This window comes from Drosophila ananassae, chromosome 3L (genome assembly GCF_017639315.1).
Source record: "Drosophila ananassae strain 14024-0371.13 chromosome 3L, ASM1763931v2, whole genome shotgun sequence".
NCBI classification, from domain to species: Eukaryota; Metazoa; Arthropoda; class Insecta; order Diptera; family Drosophilidae; genus Drosophila; species Drosophila ananassae.
In genome coordinates, this window is record NC_057929.1 from 7954282 (window position 1) to 7976702 (window position 22421).

The 22421-nt window shown below is 45.6% G+C and overlaps 3 protein-coding genes across 13 annotated transcripts; 1 reads left to right on the forward strand and 2 right to left on the reverse strand.

Moving 5' to 3' along the window:
• Window positions 1-374: 374 nt before the first annotated feature.
• On the reverse strand, window positions 375-14850 carry LOC6494727 (kinesin-like protein KIF13A). 10 transcript variants are annotated; one of them, XM_014907451.3, is made up of 20 exons: window positions 14690-14850; window positions 13650-13911; window positions 10628-10715; window positions 10404-10567; window positions 9818-10334; window positions 9098-9674; window positions 8464-9036; window positions 8086-8400; window positions 7918-7959; window positions 6140-7799; window positions 5932-6077; window positions 5442-5471; window positions 4966-5068; window positions 4805-4909; window positions 3832-3852; window positions 3153-3215; window positions 2653-3066; window positions 2020-2592; window positions 1652-1963; window positions 375-1586 (listed from the first exon to the last, which is right to left on the reverse strand). In XM_014907451.3, the coding sequence occupies exons 2-20, from the start codon at window positions 13750-13752 to the stop codon at window positions 1519-1521; spliced, it is 5874 nt and encodes a 1957-aa protein (XP_014762937.1). In that variant the 5' UTR covers window positions 13753-13911; window positions 14690-14850; the 3' UTR covers window positions 375-1518. The 10 variants fall into 10 exon arrangements, with proteins under 10 accessions (XP_014762937.1, XP_014762931.1, XP_014762930.1 ...); XM_014907445.3 differs by lacking the exon at window positions 7918-7959; XM_014907444.3 differs by lacking the exon at window positions 5442-5471.
• A 17-nt stretch (window positions 14851-14867) lies between these two features.
• Window positions 14868-15720, forward strand: LOC6495886 (PRKR-interacting protein 1 homolog). The gene is made up of 2 exons (XM_001959748.4): window positions 14868-15100; window positions 15157-15720. The coding sequence occupies exons 1-2, from the start codon at window positions 14927-14929 to the stop codon at window positions 15661-15663; spliced, it is 681 nt and encodes a 226-aa protein (XP_001959784.1). The 5' UTR covers window positions 14868-14926; the 3' UTR covers window positions 15664-15720.
• Window positions 15721-16891: 1171 nt separating this feature from the next.
• Window positions 16892-22264, reverse strand: LOC6494726 (lissencephaly-1 homolog). Of its 2 annotated transcripts, none has more exons than XM_001959749.4 (8): window positions 22121-22264; window positions 18820-18929; window positions 18453-18753; window positions 18236-18392; window positions 18000-18177; window positions 17805-17940; window positions 17396-17747; window positions 16892-17319 (listed from the first exon to the last, which is right to left on the reverse strand). In XM_001959749.4, exons 2-8 carry the CDS (start codon window positions 18855-18857, stop codon window positions 17246-17248), a joined length of 1236 nt encoding a protein of 411 aa, XP_001959785.1. In that variant the 5' UTR covers window positions 18858-18929; window positions 22121-22264; the 3' UTR covers window positions 16892-17245. The 2 variants fall into 2 exon arrangements, with proteins under 2 accessions (XP_001959785.1, XP_044571143.1); XM_044715208.1 differs by lacking the exon at window positions 22121-22264 and adding an exon at window positions 21908-21925.
• Between the last annotated feature and the right edge of the window lie 157 nt (window positions 22265-22421).

The window sequence follows — 22421 nt, forward strand, 5'->3', positions numbered from 1 at the left end:
AACGTGCCTTGTCAGCCGGTGCCGGTTATTTAGTTTCTTGTTTAAATTTTAGACACGCTCCCAGCTGCTCCCAGCCTGGAGGTGCCTCACTCACTCACACTCAATCATCGAATTGGGTGTATTATTACAATATCTTAACATAAAATCGAATATTCATGCAGTTATTGCTTTCATGGACAAACTCACAGCCACAGCTGTCAACTGCCGAGCTGTGGGTTCAGCTTCTGTATCTTCACAAACATCGTCGCACAACCTTCAACATTGACTAAATACAACTTAAAGATCCTAACACTTATATTGCACATTCCGGACGGGATACGAACTTAAATCTTTAAAAAATGTATAAATCTCTAATTGAAAAAATAAAGAGGTAATACGATAAAATCAATTTTATTTATATATTAAGGCATATATAAATGGAAAATTATAAATACATCACATCAAAATAATACAATTTACACATCAACTGCGCCAGAGCGAAGCCTCTTAATCGGAGGACTAAGATCAAAGATGGGGGGATCCATCTTAAGGACGAGGGCTCCCAGTGCCTGGACACAGCCGGTATAGAATATGCTGCTTTTCTCATTAATTGCTAATATTGTAATTGATATTATTTTTGTATAAATGCGCTAAGAAAAATGTGAGCTCGGTACAAAAAAGGGGGGATAATGGAAACAAAATTATTGCATGGTCTTAATTATAAATATATACAAATGATTTATATATTGGATATAGTCGATAACAATTAAAAATATAAGCTCATCGTTAACCAAGTCACTTTCATATCAAAAACAATTGAACTAAACTAAAAGGCAAAGAACCATTACAAAAATATATATAGATCGGTAATAGGTAATCGGTAATCGGTAATCATAAGCAAAACGACAATTAACTACACGAACACAAAACAATGGAATCAAAAGTTGTTCATTTTCACACATACATTTTACGAATTACGAATTACGAATTCTTTACGTTTCTTTTTTTTTTTTTTTGCCCAAGTGCGCGCTCGTCATTAAACTCGGTTCTTAAAAGATTAGCATTGCAACTACGCTCTGCCTGGCTTAGCTTAGTTTCGGTTTAGTTTAGCTAGTAATTAGTATTTAGTTCTGCTGTAGACACCGCCTTAAACTACTTAGAGAAGCGTGGGGGGTTAAGTGTACGGCATTTCATTTGCGGCATTGGTGTGAGAGAGTAGTTAAGTAAGCTAGAATATGGTTGGATTGTGGATTATGCTCCGCATTGTTCGTTGATTGACGGGCTACGACGTCCCTCCATTAATGTCCTTTAACCGGACGGCCTCTAGAAGGCCGTCGAGCGTCGATTGGCATTGCACTTCTTGCCGTGACTGTTCGCATCTGCAGCGCCGTTAGTTGCACGCAACCGGTGGCACGTTGCTGTGGCCGTAGCCGTGGCTGCCGCTGTTGCTGTTGCTGCTACTACTGGCCTGCTGCTGGTGACACTGGATTGTCGGCAATTAGTCCAGCGCTGCAACTGATGCGAACACTTCGGATACAATCATTTTCGCGCCGCCACATTTAGTGATTCGCCGCGGCTCTTCGATCGAGTCATCGAGCTGCTCATCTCTGCCAGAATAAATAAAAAACGATTTGAAGTAAATGTACTTTTTAGACAAGGCCAGTGGTGTTACCTTTGCTAATGCTGTTGCTCTTCTCAGCGGCCTTGTACGCCCGCATCGCCTTTCCGCGCTTGTCCAGCATCAGCTTGTCGGAGCGCACGAACATGCCGTGCTTCGGCTTGCACTGGAAATACTGAATACCCTTCACGCTGCCGTCGTTCTTGCCAGTCGGGGTATCCAATTCCACGCCAATCCAGGCACCCGGCTGGAACTCTGTGACGCCAACGAAGCGAATAACACCGCTCGTGTTGTAAGGGCGTATCAACACCGACTCGCCAACCACTATCCAATCGGGCACGGTGATTTCCACATCTTTGCTCTCATCTTTAAGGATTGGATATTAGATTAGAAGTGTTTAACCTTAGCTTTGTTACCCTTACCATCGATTTCTGTGCTGCTTGTCATTATGCTGGAGTCCATTAGGGCGGCGAGGCCTTCCATTTTGGCCACCGAAGCGCGATGGTTGACACGCGGCGCCTGACTTGTGCTGTTACTGGTATTGTTGTTGTTCAGGTTGTTCGGTGGCTGCGTGTTGGACTTCTTGCGCCGCACAACCTTGCCAGCGGGCAGCTCTTCCGTAACGATGCCATCGCCTTCCAGCACCTCCTCCTCCGCGGACTTGTTGCCGTTCTGATTGTCTGTGGCAAGCTCTGGTTGTGATTCGATTTCTGGGTCAGCAGCCTCCTGCTCCATCTCTGCAACGATCATTGGCTCCGCTGGTTTGACCGATTCAACATTGTTGTTGTTGTTGTTCTTTGGCAACTGCTCGGGTTCATCTTCGTCGGATTGTGCGTTTTCCTTTGGCAGCTCCAATGGGTGCGTAAACGTTTCCTGCAGCTTCTTGGCCTGAGGCTCCGGTTGATCTTGGGCTTTTGCCTTGGGCATGTCCTTCAGGAAGGGATTGACACGAGTCTGTCGGTTGGGTGGCGAATTCGAGTTGATTCGATCGAAATCTACAAGTTACGAGATCAAGTTAACTACAGTTTAAAGGCATTAATTAATCAAGAACCCACCTGGCGTCTCATCAATGCTCATGGAACGCATTGAAGCTATGTCCTCGTTGCTCAGATTGTTGCACGAGACCGCCTGGGAGCCGTAGCCACTGCTGGTGGAGGAGCTCATGCTCAGCGTGGCCAGGCCAGTCAGATGCTTCATATTTGAATTGGCGCTGGACGTGTAGCTCAAGTAGCTCTGGTTGGAGTGGTTGCTGACGTCCATGAACGAGTCCATGGTCTTGGAGGCCGTTAGCCGGGAGCGTCCGCCAGCGAAGCTCCTGTTCTGCTGCCGCTCCTGCTCGTACTCGGCGGCGTACTCGGAGTCGCTGTAGCTGTCCTCTGGCTCCTCATCCAGAGATCTATGTCCACCAAGAGGCTCCTCGTGCAGCGTGGTCATCCGCATTCCCAGTAGCTTGGTGGTGGCCGGCGAAGCTGTGGAAACATTCAAGAGAATGGATTAGTTTCAGGAAGTTCCCTCTTTGCAGATAGCCACTCTTAATGCTAGACAAACCACATACGTTTCGTTGGCGCATTTCTCAATGTGTTCAAGTTCAAATTGAGATTCAAAAATGTTGGACGCGCTGCATTCCACAATGTTCGGGGGCGGGGAAAGACAATGATTATGTGTTATGGTTAGTTACAATGCAATATACAGTCATGGATGAGTGATCAAACTGGCCAGGGATAGGACTATCCCCTATCCCTGGCAACGCACTAGGATAGTAGTAACACCAATTAGGGCTCTAAGGTCTAAGGTCTAGGTAAGTTGAGAATAAAATCACTACATATACGCTCGTGCTGTGTGCGTTGCTGGTGTGTGAATTGTGCGCCGGATTGCGTGGTTTCGGAATGTCGGAATGGCATGATGTGATGAACAGTTCAATGATGAACAGTTTGATTTTCGGTTGATGATCAAGAGAGTCTCGGGTATGATTGGAAGACAGATTTACCAGCAAACAGAACCAACACAAAACTACATTAAAACACTTCTAAATGGCGAGGAAGAAGGGGCGTCCTCTGGGACTCAAATGGGAGATCATATATAGTATGTGGCTGAATGACTGAACGGTGATCGTGTGTGATTCGGTGTGTGAGATAGACAGACAAACTTGAACTCAACTAACAATCAATGAATAGCAATCAAGAATGCACTTTCGGATTTGAATTTATTTTTGGGCATAAGTTATTGGCCTTTACCTGACAGCAGAGCTATTGTGCCTGTTGGCCGTGGCCGTGGAATTTCATTACGATTTACGTTAAAGTGAAGAACGGAGAACGAAGAACGAAGAGCGAAGAAAGAGAGTTGGACACGTGAGAAACCATACGTAAGGTAAGGTAAGTAAGTAAGTACGTTGTAGAAGCTACATATGTGGGCTTCGGTGTGATTCTGTATGGTTTGTTCATGGGGTTTCGTGGATGTTGCATGTTGCATGTCAATTTATATGATAAGCAAATGGAATGGGGAGGGAGCTGTCGAGTGCATCGAGTGTCGAGGACGAAGAATTGCTCGAGTCTTCTGATCGAGTTGATGTGGTTGCTCTTGCTATTGCTAATTGCTTGGTTGCTGCAGGTGTTGCATCAAAGCAAAGCAAACATTAAAACTTAGATTAAATTTCGGAAGTTGGAACTAAGCAAGGCGAGAGATAGAAAGATGGCTCTTTTTTGCCTTTTTTCGATATTATTTTTTTAGTTAAACATTGCTTGCTCTTTTTTGGGCATGAAGAAAGCGGAATTAAGCATAACAGAATTTCAAAAAACATTTTCTTAAAACATGTTCTGTGCACAGGAAGCACAAAAAGACTCGGAAAAGGATTTATCTTGTTGCCATTAGGTCGATTTAATTAAAACTAGATGTACTCATAAACAGCTACATATAGGACTTTTTAAAACTATCATATACTGATTATAAACAGATTTTATACTGATATATATATACTGATACTGAAACAAAGATAAATCCCTTGCTCTAGAGCAATTAGATCGCATTGCCTTCGCATAAGCATATGCAGAATACTTAGTTTAGTTTATAGTTTAATATATAGTGGATTCAAAAACTCGATTATATGGATTATAGATTCAACATTTTGCTCAAAAGTTAATGGTGAGTATATAAAATAAGACTGTCGGGTATAAGAAAGGAGGACTGCTTCGTTTTGCGACAAGCACGTACCAATGCCAAAGGCTTTTCCGGGGGAATCATCGCTGCTTCCCTTGCCACCGAAGCTGTGGCGATTGCGGATGACTCCGCTGCCTGCTCCTCCTGCGCCATGGCCAGCTGGAAGAGATAAACAAACTGTTATACCATAATAGATATCTTATAGATGACCTTACCTGGCGAAAACTTGTTGCCCAGGGCACTGTTGTTGAGATCGGCAAAGGACTCGGATCGTCCCACATTCAGTAGCGACTCCATCGATGCATCGAAGCGCATAATCTGCATAAGTTTATTTATGAGTTTCTTGCACCATAAATTGCGAAGGCAACAAATGTTATTCAACAGGATGAAATAAAAATGTTCGAGTTAAAAACGAAACGGAAATGGAAATCAAAAACGTAAAAAACGAAACACAACGAGATGGCAAACTGAAGGGCGCACATAAATCGTATTAGAGAACAGGTTGTATTTTAGTTGTAGAATCTAAGAAGAGACAGTAACTAAAGTAAAAGGATCAACTACAGAAGCTTAATATACAGTGCTTGGCACAGGTAGAAGGATAAAGGATACGGGTTACAGGTTACAGGATACTGGTTACAGGAAACAGGAGAACAGGAAACAGAAAACTGAATACTGGTTACTAGTTACTTACACTCCCGGTATTGGTGGTGTCTTTTACCGCCTATGTGCGCAGTGAGAAGCATTTTTTTGGTTCAACACACACATACACAGTATTAACATTAAGACAAGGATAATACCAATACACACACACACACATAGAGAGGGATATATATTTTATCAAAATTGCGAGGAGTGCGCGCCGAATATTGGAGTTTTGGTTAATTTTGTTTCATTTTTTACGGTGGTTTTCAAGTTTAATTATAATTTTGCATTGTTTTTTGGGGGTTTTGGGTTAGTTTGGTGAAAGCGCATAGAAAAAGTGTGAAAAGAGAAAGAATTTGCGATTTAGTCAGATTTTCTTGGTTAATTTTGCTCGAGTGTGTTAGGTGAGTAAGTGAAAGCACAAATATCAGCAGCGGCGGCGGCGGCGGCGACAGCGTCGATGTGCAAAAGCGGCGCAGCAGCGGCAGCGGCTCAATGGGATGAGTCGGAGTGGGTCTCGGATGGGTACTAATCCTTACCTGCGAGAAGTTCGGCACACTGACGGTCTTGCGCATGGACAGCGGCTGTCCGTGGGCCGTCTCCAGCTCCTTGACAGCCACATTCTGACGCAGTCGGTCCAGGGTTAAGATGCTCTCCACGGCCGACACACCACGCGTGTATTTCTCTGCAAGATGACACATTGAATTAGTTAATAACTACTGTTGGAACTAGATTAGACTCTCCTACCTATGTAGGTCTCTCCATCACTGGCGGAACAGTCATCCCCACTAGCCGCTAACTGGGCTAGGGACTCGCGATCTTCGAGCTCCTCGGAGGCCTTCGGAATGTTGGATACCACCTCGTAGGTGACGCCACTCTGCCAGATGGCATTTTCGCCCCGCACCAGTCGGAACTTCTTCAATCGATCGGTCAGCGTCTGGCCCTTCTTGATGTTGATGCTCAGCCGCTTGCGCAGCACCAGATCCATGGGAGCAGGATGCGACAGGCGCACCGTGGTCCGCAGGATGAGATAGACGCGTTCATTGGCCTCGGTGACACGGTTCAGAGCCTGGCTGTCGTGCATGGACGAATCCCAGCTGGCCACACAGCAAACGTCCTTGTCCAGGTGCTGGAGGATCTGCAGGGTATAGAATTTGTGGCCGTGCTCCTTCGAAAGGATCGAGTTAATGCCGGCAATTGACAGCTCATCGTTGGTGTTCTGCGCGGAAAGATCATCGCCGTTGAGGTTGAGGAAGAGCACTGGCACATGTGGCTCCATGCCGGACGGTGGCTCCCAGGAGGCAGGTGCCCCGGGAATGCCCGATCCGGGTGCTGGGACCAGCACTGCGTTGCGCTCCTCCGTCAGTGACACCCATTGGTGGACCAAGCTCAGCTCGCGCTCACGTTCCTGCTCGTTCTTCTCCTCCTTCTTGATCAGCATCTGGATCTGCTGGTCCAGATACTGTCGCCTCCGACCCAAAGCCTCGCTCCACTTCTCGCGCAGCACTGTGAGATCCTCCTCCTGGTAGGAGTCTAGGGGCCGTTGCAGCCTTGACCGCACCGTGACACTGCCGATGGCCACATTCACAATCGATTGGCAGATGATGGGCAGGGTGCCTGAGTTCTGGACAGGCTTCACTCTCACATTGACCCTTCGCTGTTGCCCCTGCCGGAGCTGGTAGATGCCACCAGTGAGAACTTCATTGCGGTTTGTCACTTCCACGGGCGAGTACTCTCCGTTGTCGTTCAGCTCGTGGATCTCCACCCAGAGCTCGATCTTGCGCGAGAGTTCCGCCCAGCGATCGACCAGAGATCGTGCCTTGGCCTGCTGCTGCTCCACCTCCCAGCCCTTGGACTTGGAGAACCCGGCGCTGCGATGGCCCCACACCTCGATGGACAGAGCTCCCTCGATGCAGTGCTCCAGGAACTCCTCGTTGATGGACACAGTAAAGTCCTTGGTGTGCTCGAACTTGAAGACCATGTTCTGGTCATGGGCTGTGGACTCGGCATTGATCACCGGCACCACCATCTCCTGGTGGCCCCAAAATGTGTACTGGCAGAAGACAAAGTTAGAGAGCGAGAGCGGTAGGCCGCTGGCACACTTGATGGTCACGCGGCAGGTGATCTGGTTTGCGGTAGGATCCACGGGATCATCGTACTCGTCCCTCGAGTCACCCGACGATTCGGACACCGACTCACACATGCGATCCTGCGGCATTTGGCCAGCAATCCTTTCGATCTCCACCTGCAAGCGCCCGGCCACCTCGCCCTGCTGGCTTATGATCGGCGTGTGGTAGTCCAGTTTCACGTCGTGGAAGAGGACCTCCAGGAATATGTTGGCCACTCCGATCAGGTTGTGGTTCTCCTGGGACTCGTAGAACGGGTCCTGAGGCTTGTTCTCCTCGTCCTGTTGGAAAGAGATCAGTTTAGAAATGGTAGTAACAGCCCAACCATACTATCTACGATATAGTTTAGTCGTGGTGGTGGTGTTGATGTTTCGGGTGGTGGTTTGGGGGATTAATTACCTTGTCGTCGTACTCTTCGTCTGAGAATGGCTCTACAAGGGGCTGTAGTCAGGGGTTAATTGGATGCGTGTGTGAATCGATACAATTGTAAATGGTTAGTAAACAGCACAATGGCAACAGGTGGATGAGAAGATCAGGAGATCGGTCGACCGACCGCCTTTAACATACCAGTCCGTTCATAACCCGGTCCTTGTGCTCCTGGTACATCTCGCGCATGTCGATCAGCTTGTTCTCCAGCTTCTCCATCGTCCAGATCTGGCTGCCGGAGTTGGTGCGCTTCACCAGGATCGCCGGTTCGCTGACGAAGGCACCGCGCCTCCTGTTCGGACTCAGGTTGGCCGGCGGTATCTGCAGAGTGACCGAGAACTTGGTCTTCTTCTCCATTTCCTCAGCCAGGAAGTTGGCCTCCTGTACCAGAGAGTTGGCTCGCATAATGTCCGTCTTCAGCTGGCCCAGACTACGCCGAAACATCTCGTCGCGCTCCTGAAAGTACACACAGTATTAACACCTGGTTTCTAATTGAGGTCACCTTGAATTCCCCCTTACCTGCGCCCATTTTTCCACTCGCATCTGCGAGGTGGGAGTATTTGGTGTGATCTTGCCCATCCGCAGCGGATCATAGGGGGCGTACGGAGCGTACGGTGTGCTGGGAGAGAGAATGTTGCGCAGTTGCTGGAACTGGCGCTCGTACTCCTGCCGCTGCTTCTCCAGCGCCACCTGCTTATCTTCCTCGTGCTGGCGCTCCAACCGAGCAATGGCCGTCTGGATGGGGTCGTTGCTCAGCTCATTCTGCATAATCTCATCTCGGGCGAAGTTGTAATCGATCAGCTGAGCGGGAGTCTGTGGCTCGGAGGCGCACATGCTGGTATTGTTGCTCTTTGGCGAATTGACGCGGAAGAAGTGGTGGTTGCCCCACAGAATACGATCGCCGTTTTGCAGCGGCGTCTTCTCCACAGCGGCCGAGCCATTGACAAAGCAACGAGCACCCTGCACCGGCTCCATATACAGGCCACTGTCCTCGATGGTGATGACACAGTGTTCCGGCTGGATTCCCAGACCGGAGAGTTGAATGTCCGGCTGCTGGCCACTGATGCTACGACCACCAATTAGTGTGCGATCCTAAAAATATTAATTATTAATGAAATTCAATATAAAAAACTTCTTTAAAGCTATAACCCACCTTCAGATAGTAGACTAGCAACTCGTTGAGGGACGGATCTGCGTTCAGATTGACCAGGTAGTACTTGTTCTTCTCCACTTTGATGCCACTGGCCTGCACGCTGATGCCCATCTTCTCCAGAGCCTGCTGCCGTTCGTTCTGGATGCGCTCGGTCTTGACGAGCTTCTCCTCCCACGTCTGCGATATTTGCTTCATCAGATTCTCGCTCTCGGCCAGCTTGTCCTGGACATCGCCCACCGGCGACCCAGTGGCATGCTTCAACATACTGCGCAGCGTCTCCACCTCGTGCCGCAGTTCGCGGATAATCCGGGCATTGGGATCTTCGTTCACCACGGCGTGGTTAACAATTCGCTTGGCTCGATCCGCATACCGGAGCGTGGACAGTGTCTCCTCGTAGTTGTCGGCGGAGGGGGAGATGGTGGCCACCATTACTGTGCGCGAGTTGCCGCCCAGGTTGTCCTTCAGCAGCCAGGTGAGAACCGAGTCACGGTAGGGCACGAACTTGTCGTTGCCGCCTTTCCGGCCGTTCGTCTGGTCGGCCAGCTTCGATATGACCAGGCCCAGCGTGGTCAAAGATCTAGTAATGATAATCATTAGTTAAGAACCTTAATAAGCTTAATTTTCACTGGGAATGCAGGCCACTGAGATGCGGGTGGAGCAAGTCCAACCGAATGACAGAGAACCTGCATCTCCAGCAATAAACCTAACTAACTAACTTACTTGTTGATGTTGGAGCCCTCTTTCAGGCGATCGCCAACTGCTCCCGTTTTCACAGCTCTCTCCGAGCCGGCCAAGTCCACCAGGGACATGCGGGACACCTTCTCGCCACTGACACCCGTCGCCTGGTCCGTCAATATCTGAGTGAGAACCACCGAAAAGACGGCATGCGAGCGAGATGACTCGGCGTTCATGTTGGTGGCAGCTACGGTGCGCGATTTGTTGCCCTCGGTCATGAGGTTGTCGATGTCCTGGTAGGATGTCACCGCCAGCTGCGACAAGCCATCCACGTAGGGACCCAGGACATTGTGTTCGCGCACCTTGAGCGACTGCTTGTTGGGCTTCGGATCCAGTAGATCGTGAACCTTCTCGTTGTAGATCTCCATGTAGGAGACCTCCACCTTGTACATCAGCTCGGGGGTGGATTTGTTGGCGATGGCGGAGAAGAGCTTGTCGCAGAGGCGTGGAATGATGCCCTTGCTCTCCTGGGAGCCCATCATCGTATACGACTTGCCAGAGCCTGCAACGAAGGTAAAGAATTAATCATTTTTGTCTAAACCTTGTTTGTTTCTTGGTCGGAGACCCATACCTGTCTGGCCGTAGGCGAATATGCAGGCATTATAGCCCTGGAACGCATTATCCAGAATGTCACGTCCCACACAATCGAACACCGTCTCCTGGGAGGCGAAGTTGTCGTCCTCGGCGTTCAGAGAGTAGAAACAGTGATCGAATGCAAATGTCTTTGGTTGTTTTCTGTCGAAAATAAAAATAAAATACTTATTTAAGAATTCTGGAATATCTCTTCAAGCTTACCTTTCGATCTTCTCCAATGTGGGTGGATTCTGCAGAATAGTCTGCTGTTTTTCCATTTCCACGATACATTTTGTACCCAATTCGATTTCTGAAACAAAAAAAAAAGGAAAAATGGCTTCAGCTATGGGGTTCCGGAATATATAAATCGCATATGATGAGCGTAAAAATTGAGATAATTTCGCCTTTATTCCGCGCTTGGGGTGATAACGAGTTCAAAGTGGCAAAAACAATTTAATTTTTATACTTTTGCTATACCCGGAGAGCGCACATAGCTCTCAAACGTGTGTGTATTTCATTTTCGACTTGGGGGCTTTCGTACTTATGTGCGAAAATGGATCCGCCGACGCGTCGGCGAGAGGGGCGATAAATGGCCAATGCCACTACTATAATCTCAATGGAGAACCTTTCAAATAGCCAATTCGTTTTGTAAACAAACGAAAAAAGAAGTCAGGCAGTTCTTGTAATAAATATTACAACAACCAGTGGAGAATGGCTGATTAGATTGCTCAAAAAAGTGGGTTTCGATTGCCCTTGGCATTCTTGGGAGCAGATTAGTATGAGATTTGAGAGTTTGGTTGATAAAAAGTGGCTTCTCACACTCTAATTTCTTTCCGGTTTTCAAGCAAATAAATAAAGCTTCTAATGGAAACTGAAATATTACTTTTTGGAATGACAATAGAGTGATATTAAGACTGATATCCTTGCTCTTTTCACTCAACCATGGCACGTTTATAAATAAAAAACATTCCAGCTAATAAATCGTGGAAATATTTCAGTTCCGAAGCCTCCTCCGTTCCGTGTGTCCTTCGCATTCTCCGTTCGGCTGAAAATGGCAGAGAGCAGAGCAGCCAAGCAGCCAAATGGCAACCCAATAAATACAAAACATCACATGGAGAAGGGAAGGAAATGGCAGCAACAGCAACGTCAAAAGCCAAACCCCGGCTGGCAGACTGGCTGACTGGCAGACACACACATGTGTTGCTGGGAGGAGGTAGGGTAGGGTAGGGTAGGAGACCAATATACAACGTATATCCCATCATATCCTGGTGTGTGCTGGTGGTGAGCTGGCTGTCTGGCCTTTGGAACTTCCGTTCCGCTTTACATTACAAAAACGACACATCGAGAACGTGACATGACATGGAAATGAAAGCCGCAAAGGACCAATCCTGTATAGGGCGTCCTTCCTGGCCATCTTGGTATGTCTTGGGCTGTAGGCCTTAGGCCGGCGAAGGCGTGTCATAAATTATTTGACGACGGTGATGGTCTCATTTGTAGTTCTGGTTAGTTGGATTTGATAGCGACTCGAGACCCATATAACCTCAAATGGATTTCTCTCTCGGACCGTTTGCTATTGTCCAACATGGAAATTAACATACACACACACACTATTAGATGGTGAAAACAGGTTAAGCTTTTTGGTAAGCAACTCTCCGGCCTGGTCAGAGCTGTGACTTCATTTCGCTTGTCCGCTGGTCTGCTGGTCCGCTCGTCCAACCGCCTGCTGGCCTGCTGGCTGTCTTTGCGTTTGAAATTGCCTTTGCGATGTCTGTCTGTCTGTGTTTCTGTTTTCATTTTACGCTCTGGTGGCTCTGAAGAGGTCACCAGCTACGGACATGGCCCAAATACGATGCCCACGATTGACTAATGTTATATATTGCTGTCATTTTCAAGTCAAGCGTCTCCCTACACTAGTATATCCTCTTATCATCAAACTTTATCAGCCAGATAACGACTATAGACTGCTTATCGGAGGCATTCCGGTGACTATTCCGGGGCGGAAAGGTGGCAGTGGATCATGGCAAGTGGCAAACAACCAAGTAACATGAATACCCAGTGCTGGGGAATCGGAAAAGGGAATCAGACAAACAGTCAAGCATCTAAAAATAAAACTGCCTTCCATCGAGTTTGTAGGAAAGAGTATCTTAGTCAGGGGTTATAGTTTCAGGTACTAGTTAGTAGTAGTTCCTAAACAACTGATTTGTTGGGGAAGTGAGGGCTCTATAACTCTATAGCTCTATAACTTATAACTATGATATGATTCTTACAACTATAACCCCTCTTTAGACTAAAAACACCTTCAACTCTCAATGGAAAATGAGTTACCTAGTCCCTTAACCTAATTAGTTTTTGTTACTTTAGCAGAAAAGTCAACAATCTGACATTAAACCCAAATCTAACAATGTTTGCTTGTAAATAAATAACAAAACTCGGCTGTAAACAAATGTGTAACTGGCGTGGCGGAGGAACACTTGGCATTCAATCAATAAAGCGAGAATCCAAGCGGACCTTGCCCCACGCACCAGGCATGCCCCCTGTTTAGCCCTGCCTCCTCCTTTCCTGCCATCCTTCATTTCCGCTCTCCATACACACACTCTCGCCGGGTGAGTCACGGATAAGCCAAATGAATGATCAGTGTTGACATTGGAATCGCTGACGCCGTCGTTGTTGCTTGATTTTTTGTTGTTTTTTTTTTGTTTTTTGCACTTGCAACACTTCATGGCTGCAGTGGGAAACGCGAAATTAGCTGGAAACGTTGAAAATCGTTTGTCAGACGACCCGGGACCCGGGGACAGGCCAGGCAGTCCCTCCGTCCATCCGCCCTTAGGTAGTCCCTGGCAGTTTAGGTACTCGTGAAAAAATCCGCTGGCACAGCAGTTGAAAAAAGAAACTGAATTTCAAAGGAAGCGAAGAAGCCCATGTAAATTTTTGTATTTTTCACAAAAAAAACACACACACTCTCGGGTTGTGTAGTTTGCATTATTGATTGCAGGCAACCTGCAACCAGGAACCTGCAATCTGCAGTAGAATACAATGTGTCCCTACAGGAAGGCCACTGGAGGCCACAACTCCTTGCAGACTGCTATCGGGAACAAGGGATCTGCTTTGTTTTCAAAATTATAACAGCTATTGAGATGAAATGGACAGATTAGAGTTGAGATCTGGCAGAAAGGAGTACTCTACTCTACTCACTTTGTAATGAATTGTGACATAATCTTGGCACATTGCTGTGAAGAATACTCACCGCGTCGATTGAAGGGTCGCACCCTCACCGCGACTTTGATCTTATCACTTGACATGGCGGAGGCTTCTGGATGATTTTCGATGCGGGCCGGGGAGTGATTCATGCACCACTCGCTGGGATAGGGGGTGGTGGTGGTGGTGGGCAGCGCCTGCTCCTGCTCCTGTTCCTGTTCCTTCCTCGCTAGCTTGTTAGTAATGTTATTATTTGGCTGTTTTTTTTTTTTTTTACTGTTGTCCTCGCGGGAATTGGGTGTGCACGCAATCTGGAAAGCAGGTGGAAGTTGTAGGCTGACTCACAAACACAGAAACATATATATATTCCAACTATATTATGAAAAGCGCCAAAAAAAAAAGTAAGTAGAGAACTTTGTGGGCTCTTCAATTAGCGCCACACACACACAGGCGCACAAATAGAGAGAGTCCGTGGGGGTGGTGGGGTGGAAGTGGGTGGTTGGTTGGATTTCCATTTCATTCTCCACTTTTGTCATTCACTTTGTTTTGCTTTTGCTTTTGCTTCTGACTCTGGCTCTGCTTTGTTGTTACTTCACACACTTGTGTTTTTTATTGTCATGTGCTGGCATTTTTTGTTATTTGCGCGACGCACACTTAAATATTTGCCAGAAATTAGCTAATTAAGAGTTTGATTCGAGTGTCCTGTCCACAAAATAAATAAAATATACACATGAGAACTGGGACTAAGAGGACATTCATTTTTTTCGCATTTTTCGCACTCACGCATACACACACACACACAGAGACACACATTGAATGCACCTTGCACAGGTACCTCCTCTTCACCACCCCTTCTGGACGAATGAAAAAAAGTATATACACACATATATACTTTTTCGAGGCCCTGACTAAATTGGCTAAAAAGCAAAGGCTCCGCCGCCCGCGCGAAAAAGCCTCGCTCGCTCGCAGTCCGTGCGACTTCTTTGAAGAATCGATTTTTATGGCTCTCTTTTCTTTCGGGGGAGCAGCACTTTTCTGGGCGCCACGCAATCGGTGGGCTGTCTTTTCTTAATCATCTAAATAAGGCACCTTTTAATCCGACGTAGTTGCACTTGGTTTCACTTCAATTTCGATTTTCTATTTTGCGTTTTCATTTTTCGCGTCGTTTTTCCATCTGACCAGCAAAAATTTGTACAATGAAGATGGACTAGAGGTCGCAGGAAAACGATAAGGTGTTATCGATTATTTTCCACTACAGGGTTGCCAGGGTCTATCGAAAACAGCATTGCTTAGGGTCTGGCCACACTGACCCAAGCATAAATAAACATGTCGCTGATAAAAAACCTAATAAAGGAGCCCGAGGTCAAGCCGAGAAAAAAGAAGAAGGATGCAGGATCTGGCGACAGCGACTCTGATGAAAAGGACAAAGCCCCCAGATCCTTTGTCAAAACCGCCACGGACCTGCAACGGCTAAAGCTGGAAAAGCTGATGAAGAATCCTGTAATTCTTGGTGCATTTCTCCTTAAACAAGCATTTAAATGGATTTTTTTCAATAGGATAAGCCCGTGGTGATCCCTGAGCAGAGGAAGGAGCGGGACTACATGTCCTCTGTGCCCACCTTTGTAAGGAACGTGATGGGCAGCAGTGCGGGTGCCGGATCTGGCGAGTTCCACGTCTACCGCCACCTCCGGCGCAAGGAGTACGCCCGCCAAAAGAACATACAGAACCAGAGTGCTCGGGAAGCAGCGGACGATGCCTACCAACAAAAGCTGGAGGACAACCGCCGGGCGGCCGAGGAAAAGACTGCGAAGAAAAGGGCCAAGCGGCAGAAGAAGAAACTGCGCGCAAAGAAGCCACGGGAAGCAAAGAAACCGGAAGCCAAGGACGTATCCGAGTCAAGTGGAAGTGCTTCTGAAGGGGAGGAAGCTGCAAACGAAAAGGAGGAAGTGCCTTTGAAGCCGGAGGCTCAGGAGACAAACCCACCAGACGAAGCAAGTTCAAGAGAAGAGGTCGATGAGAAGACCCCAGAAACGAAAGCTGAAGAACCTGCCAATGAAAGCTAAGAAGAAAGTCTACCTTCCCACGCTCTCCAGAAATACACCGAATAGTTATTAATAAAACAAAATTGCAGTTTTATTTATAGTAGTTTTCGTTATATGTATGTATAACAGGCGAACGCTATAAATCGCCGTGTATTATAGAATTTTTCATCTGAGGCCATTGATTTAAAGCAGCTTGTTTGAAGGAGAGAAGCAGGTTTGCGATTTGTGTATTTCGATTTTCTGTTGTCTCTAGTGCATTTTAATATCTTATTATAATATGGTGCAGCATTTCGAGTACAGTAAATGCTATCCAAAAATTTGACATCAATAGCAAAAGTCAAGTTTAAGGTACACACCCTTGACAGAAACAGTCATATTCCAATTTATTTTTGTATTTTTTTTTTTGAAGAAGCAAACATTTATTGATTTCAGTGTTTCGTTTTCATGGAATCCAAAAATTTGTTCTTCAAATGATTGGTGTTCATCGATTTTTCGGCTGTTTTTTTTTGTTTTTTTGCATACATTTGATACGAACGTTTCGATTTTTCCACAATTTGTATAATAATTTTATATATATATATTTTGACAGATATTTTGCCGTTGCACTTATAAAAACTATTAAAATTAAATTTGCAGCATTTTTCTACTATGTAAACCGTAAAAGTAAATCATATTTTGAACTTAAGCCAACTTAATTTGTAAGCATTTTGCTGATAGACGCTTTTGCTCTTGTTGAAGATCCTTTCGCAAAAAAAAGAACACAAAACAGGGCTTTGGATAGTGGGTTAGTTTAAAAAGAACTCGATATTGAAGTTACCTCAGTTATGGTAAAAAGAGCATACTGAATACATTAATCCAAGTAGTTCTCAATAACAAATATATCTTTGTGATTACAAGGTTTTCTAATTACTTGAAATACTTTCTTTTCGCTTAAATCGCCTTCAGCGTATTTTTCTATTATGCTTAGTTTTTCATTTATTTTTTAGTTCAAACACTTAAACACGTCAACTTCATTTAATTTCTCGATTGTGTATAAGTGAGTGTGTGGTGCTCGGGTACAAGTTATGGATGGATGGATGGATAGAAAAAGAATAAATCGTGCCACACTGGAACAACAGCTTTCTGTCGGATAATAAACTTTTGTTTTTATAAAATTGCAAATACTTGATCGCTTTAAACGATTTCTACGACAAACTCGACTTGCGCCTGTTACTTTTCAGCTAAAAGAGGAGACCCGCGGCGATACGGCTTTACTTTAGATAGGCATATATTTAGGCATTAATGTATATGTACTTTGTATATAATAGGTAGGTTGGTAGGTAGTTAGTTATTTAGAAAGTCGTACAATTAAATAAATAATTCGTTTTTTTCGCCAGTAGTTTCATTCACTTTTAAAATACAATTATGTTCATTTTGCATGCGGACGCTGACACAGAAAGCGCCTGGAAAATAAACTGCCGCTATGGTGGCTGAGACTGCTCGCATACGTGGGCGTGGTGTGTGTGTGTGTTGGTTGGTTGGTGTGTGATTTAATATATTAGCTTTCTTTATGTTTAAATTGAGAAGTAAGCAGAACCCTTGCCAACTGTTCCTTGCCAGCTCTTTAACGACACTCCCAGACCTTAACTGTTTGATCTACGCTACCGCTAATGACGTACGGATGCGCTTTGTGAAAATCTGCAACGAAATAATACATTATATTTTATGTTCGAGGGTAATAAACTCCTTCGGAGGGGAAGGAGGGCTAACCCACCTATGGAGGTGCAGAAATGCTGATGCGCATAGAGCGTCTTCATGCATCGTTTGTTGCGCAAATCCCAGACCCGAATGGTCTTATCGTCGCTAGCCGAGACTAGGTACTTTCCAGCCGGATGGAATGCCAGGCCACGCACCCAGTTGTCATGGCCATTCAACGTGAATAAGCAAAGTCCGACGCTCACGTCCCAAATGCGAATGGTCTTGTCGCGAGAGCCAGAGGCGAGGAAGGGACCCTGATGGTGGCCCTTCTTGTTGTCCGCTCCGGCTGCCTCGTTTATCGCCGAGGCTGCAGCTTCTGGCGCCCATGCAATGCACTCAACAGTGTGCTCATGATCGCGTAATTCAACCTAAAGTGATATTTTTATTAAAAACATAAGACTCTATTGGCATTTAAATTTATTTACCTTGCAGTCTCTTGAATTCGTCAGCCAAACACGGATTGTGTGATCATTTGAGCATGTGGCAAAGATGCTGCCTTCAATGTGCACTCGCACCATTCGCACCCATTCCCTGTGTCCGGTGTAGGTTTTCACGCAGTAACTATCAAGTATTTTCGATTTAAAAAGTGATTTCTTGGTTGGGTTTTATTTTTAGCTCACCCTGTGGCAACCTCCCACATTTTGACGGTGCGGTCTCGCGAAGCGGACAGAACATAATCACCGGCAGGCACGAATGCCACCGAGGATACATTGTGATCATGACCATGCATGGTTTTAACGCACTCGTAGGTCTGCTGGAAATCCCACAACTTAATAGACAAGTCGGCGCTGCAGGAAGCTAAGAGAAAGAAAGAGGAATTAGAATAATTTTTTGATTTAGAGTGGCCATGTCCTACCCAAGAGCTTTCCTTGGGCATCAAATGCCACATCCTGCACCGAGTCTGTGTGTCCCTTCAGACTGCGCTCGTACTCGCCAGTTTCAAAGTCCCAAATCTTAATGGTGGCATCCTCTGATGCAGACACCACAAGTCCAAAAATGGGATGAAAAATAACCTGAAAAGGGGAAACAATGTATTCTTTTGGTTTCTTAAAGAGAAAAGTCCAATAACTTACCCTCGTTATGCTGGCCCGATGGCCGGACATGGAGTATTTCTCTGGTGGCCGAGGTATCCACTCGCCGGGCGTGCGTTTGTTCTTTGTGGGTGCACCCTCGATGACCTCCTTTTCAGCTTCGGTTAGCTTAGCCTCTAGTTCCATCACTTTCTTCTGCAGCCGGATGACGGACGTCCACTTCTTTTCGAGCAGGCCGCCAAACTTCTTTTCTGCCTCTGTGCTGAGATCGGCTTCCTTCCGGAATGCCTCCAGAGAGTCTGCGTACCCATTTGAGCCCAGATAGTCGGCAATCGCTTGGTTACTAAGCGGGAATGGAAAAATAGGGTTACATTTTGATATAGTTATGAAGGTTTTAAAAGAAACTTACAGCTCCTCGCGCTGCCGCTGCGACAACACCATTTTCATACTGTTTTCTGATTTGGCTTTTTTTGCTGCTCTCGTTCGATTTTGGTTCAACCGCCTTCAGTTCGTGCAGTTCTGCAATGGAGAGGAGAGAGGCGATTAAAAATGGTTGTACTTTCCCTTTAACCCTAAATGGAATTATAATACAAATATTGTCCATCCGCTGGTGGTGTTTGCTTTTTTTTTTTTTTGTCATAAATACAATTTGGAATTCGACATTGAGGCTTCAAGTTGTTCAAGTTGCTGATCAGCGGAGCTCTATGATGAATTGCAGAGCTGGAGACAGGAAATTGGTTTCGCAAAAGGCTAAATGCCAAAAATGCCAGCGAGTTTCGTTTGAGTTCTCATGGAGGGCAAGTCACCCACATTTTTTGGGTTATTCTCTGTGTGTTTTTTGTGTTGCAATAATGCCCCAGGGGTTTGAGTTTCTTCTGCTCATCTTTCCAGCCAGTCATTATGGTTTTAATTTTTTTTGTGGCTTTGCCAAAACGGAGCATCATCATTATTATGATGAGCAGTTTGGGTTTCTGGCACAGATTTCTGTCCGTACCTCGTACCTCAAATAATTGGAGAGAAATAGTAATCGAATAGGTATGTTGGAAGTCAAGTTAGAAGCGTAGAAGCCCGGCAATTAAATGGCAGTTCAAGGGTCGACCGGCAATCGCTAAGCTAAAATCTAGAAATTAGACAACTACTGTGTAGTGGCGGCACTGGCAAGTCCATTTCAATCAACTCAAGGTGGGCGAATCACAGGTATAGCACGCCATAAAGCGGCAATCAGAAATAAAATCAGAAAACAAAACGAGCAACGAGCGCATATCTCGGGCACTTGATAGCGCAAGATGGGCGGCTGGCGGGCTGGTCAGCTGGACAACAACTTGGCCAACTAGCCCGCGTTGCCAACTAACTCAAAGCCAAAGCCAATTAGACGGACTTAACGGTAGTTCAAGAAACTTCTTATAGGCAAATAAGGCTGCAAAAGAAGCACACACACAAACACACACACACACATTCACAACACGCTTAACCCGTTGAGACTAGGAAATGACGTTTTCAAATTATTTTTGGCCAAATGATATTTAACGATTTTTTTTTTTTTTGTCTGAAACTAGCAATGCCAAAAACTGACCAAACGGGTTTGAGTCATTACGATGGCGGTGCAAAAAAATAGCATGTGCCATTTTTGGTTAAAAAAGGGGTTAATATTCAAGTTTATTTAGTTAGTTATTCAAGGGCTTAGTTTTAAGTGTAAATATTTCTAATTTAAAACTATTTCTTATGCCAAAAATAAGTTAATCTCTTAGCAAAAATATTAATATCGATTAAATCCCGATAGTTAGTGCTATTTTCTTGACCGCCACTGTAGCCATGACTCATTCCGCTGAGCGCGACTTGCCCCTTATCAGCTGGCGGAGCACTCTGGGCGGACATTTGAATATCTGGTGGGTTGTAGGTGGCTGTTTGTTCCACCGCCAAACTGCGCATCTAAATATATAACATGAAAATAAAATCAATAAAAGTTTCAGCGTCACTAGTGGGCGGGTTAAAGGTCGAGGATTAGGGCTCCTCCGGACGGAGTCAACAGCTTTTGTGTTGTGGCAACCAGCATTCCAGCACACCGACATGCGCACTGCGACCGTTATTCCAAATGTGGCAGTAACGGTGCCACCCAGAAAGCAAAAAAAACAATGAGAAGGGGGCGTTTTGGGTCGCACGCTTCGGTAAAAAAAGAAATATTACAAAATCGGTGGAATGGCAGCAGATTCTCACTGTGCTTGCTCAAGTCGGTCTGGAATTTGAATTTAAAATGCTCTTAATCTTGCCACAGTGGCGGCCAGATCGCGGGGGCGTGAGAGCTGAGAGACCAGGGCTGCAAGATATCCAATAAGGACGCCTCCACACTCTCTCTCTGGCAGTCTCCCCGTTGCTGTTTTGGCAACAGACCTTGCACTTGCCGTGTGTTTGTTGTTCAACCGATTTGCGAGTTTCATTGATTAACCCACACACTTGCTTGCAACGGCCAAATGCAACACAACATGGCACTTTCGTGGTGCAATTTCAAGTGCAGCGAGGAAATAAAAAGCTTTAAACTGTGACTTTAGCCCTAGATCTTGGAAGGGGGAGGAGAAAGGAGGCTAATCTTTATATTTTTTATATATATATGAGATTAAAACTTGCTCTTAGCCTCAAATATTCATTTAAATGAAATCAAAAGTAGCAAGGGCCCTAACTGTTCGAGGTGCTAACGTGGAAGCAGCACTCGGAACTGGAGCTGGTAGCTGGTGGGCAGGTACTTAGATAAGCTGGTTGGAGAGATAAGGGGGCAAGGTGCTAGAGGAGACTAAGAGACAGACAGCCCGTCGACAGACATCGCTTTCCACACATTCCGGGAAATGGCAAGCAACGGGTCTCGTTGGATACCTAAAAGAACGCCCTGGCCATGGCCTGTCCAAAGTGGAAAATGAAACAAGATTTCTTGCGGATTGGCAGAACTGGTTTGGTCTGTGTCTGGGCCCATTTCTTTCCATTTCCATTTCCATGTTGGGCGGTGGGGTGGTGGGTGTTTGTTGGCCAGGAATACCGGGGAGTTGGCTAAAAATCGATCAATCGCCTGCTGAGAGGGGGTGGTTGCGGGGGAGGACACATTCTTTAACACATGCGCAAAAAACACTCACACTCACACACACACACACACGCACACTGTAGCAGGGCGATGTGTCATCGCTTTCTGGTGGTTGTAAAAAAAAAAATAAATGTAATGTTTTGTTTCTTCGTTATTTCATTTCATTTTGCACTGCTCTGTCCAATACAATTTGCATAACTCTTTCTTTTTCTCTTATTTCCCGTTTTCTTTTCAATAACAAACACAAAGCAAACACACAATAACAACAACGCCAACATCAACAACAACAACAACAACAACAATCAACTGTTACGACGGCCATCTTGAATAGAGAGAGGGGGAGGTAGAGGGGCTCGAAGTGAAAAAAAATTATTAGAGTTCAAAAGGCACTATGCAAAATTGGAAAGGACAAACCAACAATTGCACGCACGGCTTTTCGACGAAAACTATTGTTCAGGTGCTCGTTTTATTCGCCTCCACTCGGGGTACATAACGCGCGCACCAATACCCAGACATTATCGTACATATGACACTTTTTCCATGGCTTTTTTTTTTCACACAGCTCGCAGTTGCGAAAATCGTTGCTTTTCCGTCTTCCACGCGGCGAATCAATTTGATTTATTTATGCGCTATGCATACTTACTTCCACTTGTTTTGCTTATTGCTTCATACAATTTTAAATTTATTTTTTTTATCAAGAATTATTCGAAGGAATTACAATTACGCAGAATGACGGAGATAGGAGATAGAGATGGGTGTTTTGTTGCGACTGTTGATAATGTATCAAAATTCAGCCTATCGATATTCTTTGTATAAGAATCTCGATATTTGTTTACTGATTCATTGAATTTTTCTAAACAAGACAATAAAAGGGTCTCTATTTAAGCACTAAATTTTAGTACTAAAAAGGTAAAAGACAATCCAATGTTTAACTAATTATTCGT

Coding starts and splice junctions, on each gene's coding strand:
- LOC6494726 (XM_001959749.4), bottom strand. CDS start 18,857: ATGAAAATGGTGTTGTCGCAGCGGCAGCGCGAGGAGCT. Junction 18,754..18,819: donor CAGCGGCAGCGCGAGGAGCT/GTAAGTTTCTTT, acceptor ATTCCCGCTTAG/TAACCAAGCGATTGCCGACT. Junction 17,941..17,999: donor ATGTGGGAGGTTGCCACAGG/GTGAGCTAAAAA, acceptor AATACTTGATAG/TTACTGCGTGAAAACCTACA.
- LOC6495886 (XM_001959748.4), top strand. CDS start 14,927: ATGTCGCTGATAAAAAACCTAATAAAGGAGCCCGAGGTCAAGCCGAGA. Junction 15,101..15,156: donor AAAAGCTGATGAAGAATCCT/GTAATTCTTGGT, acceptor TTTTTTCAATAG/GATAAGCCCGTGGTGATCCC.
- LOC6494727 (XM_014907451.3), bottom strand. CDS start 13,752: ATGAATCACTCCCCGGCCCGCATCGAAAATCATCCAGAAGCCTCCGCC. Junction 1,964..2,019: donor AAGCAGCACAGAAATCGATG/GTAAGGGTAACA, acceptor CAATCCTTAAAG/ATGAGAGCAAAGATGTGGAA. Junction 1,587..1,651: donor GAGCAACAGCATTAGCAAAG/GTAACACCACTG, acceptor TTATTCTGGCAG/AGATGAGCAGCTCGATGACT.